The 10,428-nt window shown below is 37.7% G+C and overlaps 1 protein-coding gene across 5 annotated transcripts; it reads left to right on the forward strand.

The window, feature by feature from the left end:
* The first annotated feature begins 361 nt into the window (after positions 1-361).
* CTXN2 (cortexin 2) lies at positions 362-10,191 on the forward strand. Of its 5 annotated transcripts, none has more exons than XM_086710619.1 (3): positions 362-694; positions 2,263-2,360; positions 9,390-10,191. In XM_086710619.1, exon 3 carries the CDS (start codon positions 9,447-9,449, stop codon positions 9,690-9,692), a length of 246 nt encoding a protein of 81 aa, XP_086566745.1. In that variant the 5' UTR covers positions 362-694; positions 2,263-2,360; positions 9,390-9,446; the 3' UTR covers positions 9,693-10,191. The 5 variants fall into 5 exon arrangements, with proteins under 5 accessions (XP_086566745.1, XP_086566747.1, XP_086566746.1 ...); XM_086710621.1 differs by having other exon boundaries at positions 2,326-2,360; XM_086710622.1 differs by lacking the exon at positions 362-694 and adding an exon at positions 729-797 and having other exon boundaries at positions 2,326-2,360.
* Positions 10,192-10,428: the final 237 nt, after the last annotated feature.

Genomic DNA, 10,428 nt, shown 5'->3' on the forward strand with positions numbered 1-10,428 from the left:
GAAAACAACTCCAAATGACGCATGCAGTCCCCACTTAAACCAATACACTTTCATTCTCGTCTTTCTCTAATCAGATGAGAAGAAAGAAGAATTTAGCGTCTATTCCTTCACTGAGACTGCGGTCAACGAGCACAACAAAATGCCCGCGGTACAGATGCTGCTGCAGAAGAGAGGAAAACAAGGATTTTAACAATAAATTAATTAAATTGGCGATGAACTCCGATTGCTAACCTGCAGTGTGATATGAGTGAAAATGAGCACCTATTTTTTTTTCTTTTTAGCAAAACAGAATAGATAGAGCCTGTTGCTGCTGCGGTGGCCGATTCCCTTCCCCCTTCTCATTTCCCAACTCTTCTCGGTCTCACAAACACACACGGTCAGATGCCTTCACATATACGCGCGCGCGCGCCAATGTTTACACTCTGCCACAACGAATAAATCAGGCACATTTTCCTGCAAATACACGCGCGCGCACACGTACTTCACGAGCGCCCACGTCCTCTATCTCTCACCGACAGATACAGATATTTACACACGTAGGCCAGGAGAGCGCTAACCACGGTACTGTGACTCCACGCAGGTTCCCAGGACACGCCTTTTACATTGTTACCGAACCGATCAGCGAACACTGACAAACCTGCCAACACTTAACTCTACTGGCTGGATTTCATCTCCATGGCAACAAGCATGGAAGGTGAGACATCGCTGCCTGCGAAGTAACTTTCTCCCCCTACCCTCCGCATTAACTGACAGGGTTCCAGTGCAGGTTCAGATGAGAAGCATGTCCTCATTCTCTTGTATTTATGAAGCTAAGGAGTGGGAAAGGAGACTGGGGAGGGCGGGGGTGAGGGGGTGGTGAGGTGGGGGCAGGGGCGGGGGGTAGGGGGGCTCACGAATGGATCCTGCAGGTCTGGTCAGTTCAAATTCTAAAGGAGGATACAGCCCTGATATTTCTGCTGGTGCTGGTGCTGCTGCCAAAAAGAAAAAATAAATTTAAAAAAAATGTGTGTGTGCAGTTAGCTTGCTGATGCTATGCTTCTTTAGTTTAACATGTCCAAAGAGAACTGGAGACAAACAAGGCAGAATGATAATGACAGTCTACATTTCTCTAGTGAGACATTTTGAAAATTTTCAGACCAGATTTCCAGTGTTTTGAAAAGATCGAATGTCAGAGTCCTTGGGGAGCTATGTGAAGATTCTCTTAAGAGGGAAGTTCTCTTAAGGTTGAAATCTGAAAGGTTGGTGGGGGAGGGAGGGTGCAATTCTGGCAGATCCTGAGGTTTTGTATTTCTGGGAAGGCCTGAAATGTTTGCACTTGATCATGATGAAGACATCTGGGTTTGTAATTTAAGGTTTTCCTTTAATTCCCACACATTCCATTCCTAATGATTAACTAGCTCTGTGCAGAAGCAGACTGAACAGTGTTTCTTTTTCCCTGTTTACTTTGAATAGGATTTAATAACCTTGATGTAGAGTGGGGGATGTGTCTATGTGCGTATGGGAGGATTCATTATTTTTTAAGCCTGATATTTCTTATAGTTCTCATTCCATGAAATCATGAATATCCATATTATGAGCATTAAAGATTACTATATCTGATAACTAACATCAAAATACTTTTCACCAAGAACACCATATTCCAATATAATAGTTGTTATTTCAGATAAACTGTTTAGACTATCATTAATAGATAAATAAACCAAAGGAAAAAACCTGTTGATTAAAATGCTAGAGGTTCTTTTTTTAATGGGCATATACTCTTCAATATTGGTTTCTGCAGTTGCACATTGTTGCATGCATACTATATGTTTCTAAAAAGTGAAATTATATCTTTCTAATCAGTAAGCTTATTCATAGAAGAAAAAAGTAACACAACATTTACATGTATGAAGGGCTATATATATATTAGGTATAAAAATACTATTTGCTTGACTACTCACAATGGTATCACTTGTATGACTGATCAAAGATAGACTTTGTTTACTGGTTACTAACTACAAAGCCACTGAATGAGATTTTGGCCTTTTGGTCTACCGGTATACTGTTGGCCCAATCCTATGACTCATCAGGACTTAGAAATCCCAGCTCCTGATAATTGCCATGAAGGAAATGATGTACCTTCAACTCAATTGCTCATTTCTAAAGGACCTAAATGTTGATCTTTTAACCCATATTTTATGGTGTAGGATGTTTAAAATGACTCTTATCACATAATTCTACATCTACTCTTTTTTTGAAAATGCATTTCTTTTTTCTCAACAGGGCTTATTTATCATGGTTTTGTAACCTCATGGTCTGAATGTCTCTCATTTTTCTATTTCCCAGTAAACAAGATATTAAGATGATGTTTTCCCTCTGAGGTAGGCATTAAAATGTCTGTTTTACAGAGCATACTGATTTGTTTTGCATTTCCATCTCTTCCATGGACTAGAGAAAGTAAAATGTATCTTTTATCCACATTGTTGAGTAATTTTGGATATCTTATTAATTATGAAGAAATCAGTGTTGTAACTGGAGACTTCTATTTATTTTTAACAATATTTTGTTACTAACAATACTTTTTAATCTAATTATGCTCTATATCAATAGAAAGGTACAAAGTTCATTGCACTTAGCAGTATATTCTCAAAAATTTTCTACCTGCTGTTGAAAGTATAAGTTATTCATTTCACAGAGCAAGTAAAATGGAAAGTTTGGGCAAACGTTTGAAAAATTTAGGCCTACAAATACTGGTATTTCAGTTGCTACACATATGGCTTAAATTACTAAGAGCATCTATTTGCTGAACACATTGTTAGGCAATTGCTTAACTTTTTACTAATTTGCTTGTCTGTCCACAGCCTACAGCAATGGCCAGGCTTTTTTTTTCAAGCTTTAAATATTATCCTTTTAGTTGTTTTTCTTGACTTGTATTTGGTTTTCATCTTTAGCATAAGGCAGAATTTTCAAATGAATATAAAAGTCCAAGTTCTTCCTTTTAAGATCTTAATAAAACCTCTGTTCTTTGTCACCCAATTTTTGGTTAAAAATGGAAATTTCCTAGTTCTTTAAACCCCAAGTGTATTTACTTGGCTCTACTTTTAACAGCTGAATATATAATCCTGTCCTTATTATTGGAAATAAGTAGTCTAATGGTCTAAACTTATGCACTTAAATTTTTGTTGAAGTAAAGGAAGTGAAACTTCCTTTTTGTCAAGTTTCTTTTAGCATTGGGCTTCATTTATTCATTACCCATCACTCCAAAACCCTCTTCAATTATTGTCCCCCCTGGACATTCAACTGAAGCTTTAAAAGCGGTGAAAAAAGTCTGAATGCCAAACCCAGGGTCCTGTTTTTCATCACTTGTTTCCATCACCACTGAAGAATTCAACACTGTTTACCAGCACCTTCAGAAACTCTAGCTTCCTTTGTTCCAAGTGAACTTCCTACTGCAGATTCACTTAGAACTCTGATCATTCCTTACACAACTCTACTAGCAGATCCTGTTTTCTTCTTGTAAGAGAGGGATTCTTTGAGGCTCATTGCTAGGCTTCTTTCATTTTCAATCCTTTTTGGTAACTGCAAATAGAACCTTAATGGGATGACATCAAAATTGCTTTCTGGATCCATCCAGAACAAGTAGATCTGGCTTCCTCCAGGATAACTCTTCAAATATTAGAATACACCTGTCATCTTCCTTGGTCTCCTCTTTCCTGAAAAACTCAGCAATTCTTTCCTTCTCTTAAGTTTTGATCTGTAAATGCTTCTATGTATTAAATTGTGTCCTGGAGGCATTCTTCCCCACAAACTCTATTTGGCAATAATATCCTTAAGATGTTTTCCCCACCAGTGATTTTATGCGGGACAAAATGAGCTGGATTAATTTATTTAAAACCGTTTATTGAGGGGTGCCTGGGTGGCTCAGTCAGTTAAGCGTTGGACTTTTGATTTTGGCTCAGGTCATGATCTCATGGGTTCTTGAGATAGAGCCCTTGTGTGGATCTGCGCTGACAGTGCAGAGCCTGCCTGGGATTCTCTCTCTCTCTCTCTCTCCCCCTCTCTCTCTGCCCCTCCCCCACGAGTGTGCACATGCTCTCTCTCTCTGTCTCAAAATAAACTTAAAAAAGAAAAAAAAAAAACCTGCCTGTTGATTGATGTCTATTATGTGCCAGATGTAAACACCACAAATTCACTAAGACCAGAACTAAACCCTTTGTTTACTAAATTTACACTTTGCTTGTATTTTCTTTATTTTGGTTGATGAAAACATTGCCTTTACACTTGTTCAGGCTTAAAAGAGTGGAGTCATCTTTGATACCTCTCTCCATGGCCCACTACCTTCCATTATTTGCCAAAACTATCCCTGATATCTTTATAAACATCTTTTGAACCCATTTCCTCTCCCATTCATCTACCCTGTAGTCCAAGCCCTCATTACTTCTCACCTGGAACATTTATTTCCTATGATGTCCCCCCTGAAATCTATGTTTATTTTGTCTCATCACCAAGCCAGTCAGCCCTTAGGCAAATAAATTGCAAACTCTTAGGGGGCGCCTGGGTGGCTCAGTCAGTTGGGCGGCCGACTTCGGCTCAGGTCATGATCTCGAGGTCCGTGAGTTCAAGCCCCACGTCAGGCTCTGGGCTGATGGCTCAGAGCCTAGAGCCTGCTTCGGATTCTGTGTCTCCCTCTCTCTCTGCCCCTCCCCCATTCATGCTCTGTCTCTCTCTGTCTCAAAAATAAATAAAACGTTAAAAAAAATTTTAAAAAATTGCAAACTCTTAGCCTGACAGTCAGGAGATTTCACATTTTGGCTCAACCTACCTTTTCAATGTTTTGTTTCTCATACTCCTCTTTGCTTGTATCAAATTGCTCTGAACAAACTGCTCCTCTGGATAAATTCAGCACTTTTCTGACTTCATATTCATTGTCATGCTGTTTCCTTCCTTGCATATCTAAATCTTCTGTCTTTTTTCAAGACTCATCTCAAATACAATCTTTTACAAGAAAAACTTTCCTGATCCTTAAATGGGTAAAATATCTATTTCCTCTAAATTTGTTGATTTTTGAATCTCTTTTTTCATCAATATGTTGAAGATAATACTACTAACCCTGTATGATTATTATGGGGATTAAATAGAATAACATATGTAAAGCAGTGTTTGGTATACAGTGTATGTTAAATACAAGTTTGCTCCTCCTTTCCTTTTATTGTCTTGTAGAAGCCTATACCAGTTTTTTCCTGTTTGTGCATGTATCCTCTCCCTTACAGGCTAGAATCACTTTGAGTACAAATCATGTGAATCTTTCCAGGAATGTTCTTATTAATCAACCTGATAAAAACAAACAGAAACACTGAACTCTGAATGAGCTGCTGAATTTTGATACTTATCTTTGAGGCCAATTTTTTTTTGAAATCAAATAAAAGTTTTTTTTTATTCATTTCATTTTGACATTTAAATGTTAAATGTTTTTAATATGTTTTCTGGATATTCAACAATTAGATTCTTAGGACCCAGAACTTTATTCTTAAAAAATTATATTTTTCAATAAATTTACTTTGATTCAATTAAAATATTTATTGGATATCTATGATATGCTGGGAACTGTAACCAGGACTTGAGAAGTAGGAGTTTTTCCTTTAAAAAGTAAAGTAGCTCAATTCACAGATTGTTTGAGACTCTCAGAACAAAGCATTATCTCGTATGTTAGATGATTGTGATAAAAAGTATAATTTTATATCTCTAACTAGGAAGATACTGTGTTTTAATTTAATATTGACAAATGAATTGAGTGTTTTATTGCTACAACTAGTAAATGCCTTTTTGTTTGTTTGTTTGCTCAGTCTATAGGTTTTATTTATTTATTTATTTATTTATTTATTTATTTATTTTTTAGTCGATAGGTTTTAATAAGAATAACAGAGTCTAGTGGATTAATCATTAAAAGCCAACTGACTTAACTCTTCTAATGATCAGCTATGACCCTGTGTCTCTTTCTACATTATGATTTTTTTTTTTATTTTTTTTAAACGTTTATTTATTTTTGGGACAGAGAGAGACAGAGCATGAACGGGGGAGGGGCAGAGAGAGAGGGAGACACAGAATCGGAAACAGGCTCCAGGCTCCGAGCCATCAGCCCAGAGCCCGACGTGGGGCTCGAACTCACGGACAGCGAGATCGTGACCTGGCTGAAGTCGGACGCTTAACCCACTGCACCACCCAGGCGCCCCTCTACATTCTGATTTTTAAAAACATGTAAAGTTAACTAATATCATAATTATACATAGTTTAGGCTGTTTCTTCATAGTGGCAAAATGAACTCGGTAAAAAAAAGTGCAGATTATGAAAACTGTCCAGATGTTTTCACTTCTGTACCACCGATTGTTACATTTGGTCCTCAGAAACCAGACTCTGAGAGTTTAGTGTGAGGATGTTTGTTAAGTAGTGCCCTTGGGCTCAACACCTGTGGAAGAACGAGAAAGTAGGCAGGAATCGGCACAAGTCGAGCTGTGACGTGGAACCAGTGACAGTCTTGGTTTACTCCATGAACAACTCTAGAGCTAGAATGGTTTTTTAGAGTTGTACTCCCTTGTGTCAAGATGATCAGGTCTTTTGCTCTCACATTAATCAGACATTAAAAACGGTCTGCCTTATCAGTTGGGGTTCCTGGATGGCTCAGTCCGTTAAGCTTCCAACTTCAGCTCAGGTCATGAGCTCACAGTTCGTGGGTTCGAGCCCTGCATCAGGCTCTATGCTGACAGAGCTTGGAGCCTGCTTCTGATTCTGTACCTCCCTCTCTCTCTCTCTCTGCCCCTCCCCCATTCATGTTCTATCTCTTTCTCTCTTTTTCTCTCTCTCAAAAATAAAATAAAAATATTTTTTAAAAATATTTAAAAAATGGTCTGCCTTAGGAATTGAAGTGACCTTGGATGAGGCAGCTCTCCTCGAAAGGGGCTACAGCCAAAGACCATCTGGTGGCAACACTCCCAGCTGCTGGGCATAAATCCTTCATGGAAGGGAGCCTGTCGTACATACCACAGTGTCCATCAGTAAACCAGGTTTATTGCTTCCTCTTATACACATGCTCTCTGAAATTATCAAATGATATAGCCTAGCAAGGTCATGGCTCTAGTGAAGAAAGAATTCAGACTAGTTACTTGGCTGAATCAGTCTGTTACATGACAAATATTTGGTTCAGCATCTCCATGTATAAACATACTGCTTTTCAGTTTCTCCACTTGTTAAACAAATGAACCAGAGGATGTATGGATCTCAGCAAAAGACCTTTAACTGACAAAAGCAATAAAAGTAGAAATTTCATCAGAAAAAAGTTCTAGTTAAGTCCCAAGGTCATTAGATATTCAGTCCAGTCTCATGTCTTCTACAAGATAAAGAGTACTTACAAGAGGTCGATCAGAGAAATCACTCTGAGCCACTTAAGTTATACTAAATTAAGAAAAGAACCAAAGTATAGTCTATACCAATATGTATTAGGGAAGAAAAAAATGATTTGATGGAAAGAAGTTTAACAGAGAAGTTGAAAACAGTATTTTTCCTTTTATTAAAAAAGTCAAATAACAGCATACCCCAGAATGTATTAAATATTCCTGACACTTAAGATTTGAAGACAAAGATAAAGCTGTTTTGTAATCCAAACCATAATAAAAAGAATATCATTAAATATTAACTGGTTTATTCATTGGTGAATAACTTTGAAAGCTACAAGTTTTGTTCTTTTTAATTACCTTTCTTTATTCCTTACCTCCCATCCCTGTTCTGTCTCAGTGGTTTTCTGAAAATTGAATACAAAAAAAATCTGAAGGGTCGGTCATTTTAATAAATAATTCTTAAAAATTATTAGAAAAAGCAACAATAAAAGTGCAAACACTAGCAATCTATTATTCTCAGTTTTTAGATGATAAGCTATTTAATGACAGTCCTCTCAAGAAGGGTGGCTGTGTGTTAGTAAACTTTGATCTAATGAACTCATCTTAATTTTAATTAATTAATTAACTTAATTAACACATCAAGTGGGAAAATCTGTTTTGCTTCAATCCAACATACACTTTCTTTTCTAATTTTTTTTTAACGTTTATTTATTTTTGAGACAGAGAGAGACAGAGCATGAACAGGGAGGGGCAGAGAGGGAGGGAGACACAGAATCTGAAACAGGCTCCAGGCTCTGGGCTGTCAGCACAGAGCCCGACATGGGGCTTGAACTCACGGACCGTGAGATCATGACCTGAGCCAAACTCGGACGCTTAACCGACCAAGCCACCTAGGCGCCCCTAACATACACTTTCTGAACAATTTTGCTGTAGTTTTAAAATCTCAGTAGAGTACAAGCTTAGGAGTAAGATTCTGGTTAGGAAGAAAACTGGGGAGCTCATGGTGAAGCTGAATGTTTATGGAAAACATGCTGTTTAACTTGGATTTTTATGTCCATTTAGGGTGTTCTGAAAGCTAATGGGGATGGCGGGGCAATGGCTAATGATCCACAGCTACTGTTGCCTGCTACTTGCAGGATGCTCTGTTGGGTACGGCTCTTATTAAAATAATTTTAGGGGCGCCTGGGTGGCGCAATCGGTTAAGCGTCCGACTTCAGCCAGGTCACGATCTCGCGGTCCGGGAGTTCGAGCCCCGCGTCAGGCTCTGGGCTGATGGCTCAGAGCCTGGAGCCTGTTTCCGATTCTGTGTCTCCCTCTCTCTCTGCCCCTCCCCCGTTCATGCTCTGTCTCTCTCTGTCCCAAAAATAAATAAACGTTGAAAAAAAAAAAAAAAAAAAAAAATTTAAAAAAAAAAAAATAAAATAATTTTAAAAACACAATTTACCTCTTCAAGAAATTAACATCTAGCATACGGAGTGGTAGTGGGGAAGAAAACACAAGTGCATACATCTAAAAGCTAAGGGAATGAAAAGAGAGTCTTTATACCTATTTAAAAGGATCAGAATCTGTATCAGACACAGTGGCACTAGAGACAGACCTTAGAACATGGACCTTAGAGAGCTTGACCAGCTCACACACTATGATTATTTTTGGTGTTATCTACACATGGAAAAATGAAGTAAAAATTAGATGACAATTCAGTTCAAAGAAGTAGTGACTTAACCATCTCACAATGAATCCAAACTTCTAGGGTTCATTATTTGAAAATTCACTTTCATATCTGATTTTATATTTAGTGCATGTAGGTACAGTTTCATTTGCCCACCGAGGCAATTCAGTAATTACTACAATAGAAATAGCATCTCCAATGCTAATTTGATGCTGATCCACATCTGATGATGTTTTCACACATCTTTTGTGAGTTAAGTCAAGAGGGTTTGAAAACTGCCAGATTTTATAAAACAATTACCTGCTCAATACCGTATATGAATAACACTAAACTGAGTTCTATTTTATATTTAGGCCAACAGGTGACTCCAGCAGGAATTCTGAAGAGCCATAATGATGTGACAGTGAATAATGAGTAGTACCTACTGTGGCAACTCCTCAGCTAAGATGAGCGTCAATGAAGTATCAGCTTTTTCGTTGACTCTGGAACAAAAAACTGGCTTTGCTTTTGTTGGGATTTTGTGTATCTTCTTAGGACTTCTTATTATTAGATGCTTCAAAATCCTGTTAGACCCGTACAGTAGCATGCCTTCCTCTACATGGGAAGATGAAGTTGAAGAATTTGATAAAGGGACATTTGAATATGCACTTGCGTGAGAGTTCCACCTTTATGGTTTTTTAGAGTTATGCCACTGGGACCCATGGAAGATACAACTGTAATCTCCTCGAGCATGCTGGAAGAGGCTCACTTCATCCACTAAATTCAATAAACATGTATGGTTGGCCAAGTCATCTAATCTCTATGGACTTCAGTGAGGAAGCTAACCAGAGGATTTTTAATGTCCCTTTCAATTCTAGTGCCCTATGAACTCTGTGAACGTATCGGGAAACCCAGAGATCTGAGATGAATGAGGATTTAGGATGTTATGAAAATTTTTTCAGTTTAGGAGTCTCAATTCTGTGGTTTGAATTCTAATGTTGACTTAGCCAAGAAGCTTTATGACCTATAAAGCTGTCTAAGAGGAACCTTTCCATATCTACAAAAACAAGGATAAAGAAACCTATCCTGCATATCTTGCAGGAATGTTGAGAGGACCAAGTGATGTAAGATGAATGTGAAAGCAATATGAAAACCATAAAACATTGTTGAAACATACCTTGCAATCATTTATTATCCTCAGTGGTAATACTAATAAGGATTCTCAAACCTAAAGAAGCAATGGCTTAGTGTAAATTATTCCTTATTCAACCTTCATTCTCTTCATTTGATAAATGAAAAGATAGGATATTATTATAAAATAATAACAGCTACAAAATTTTGACTCTTTATGGTTATCAAATTGAGGAATATAGTAGGAGATAAATAAATACAAAACTATTTGTGTCACTTGAG

Source organism: Puma concolor, chromosome B3, assembly GCF_028749965.1.
Source record: "Puma concolor isolate L17-30 chromosome B3, mPumCon1.1.hap2, whole genome shotgun sequence".
In the NCBI taxonomy this organism is placed as follows: Eukaryota; Metazoa; Chordata; class Mammalia; order Carnivora; family Felidae; genus Puma; species Puma concolor.

Coding starts and splice junctions, on each gene's coding strand:
- CTXN2 (XM_086710619.1), top strand. CDS start 9,447: ATGAGTAGTACCTACTGTGGCAACTCCTCAGCTAAGATGAGCGTCAAT.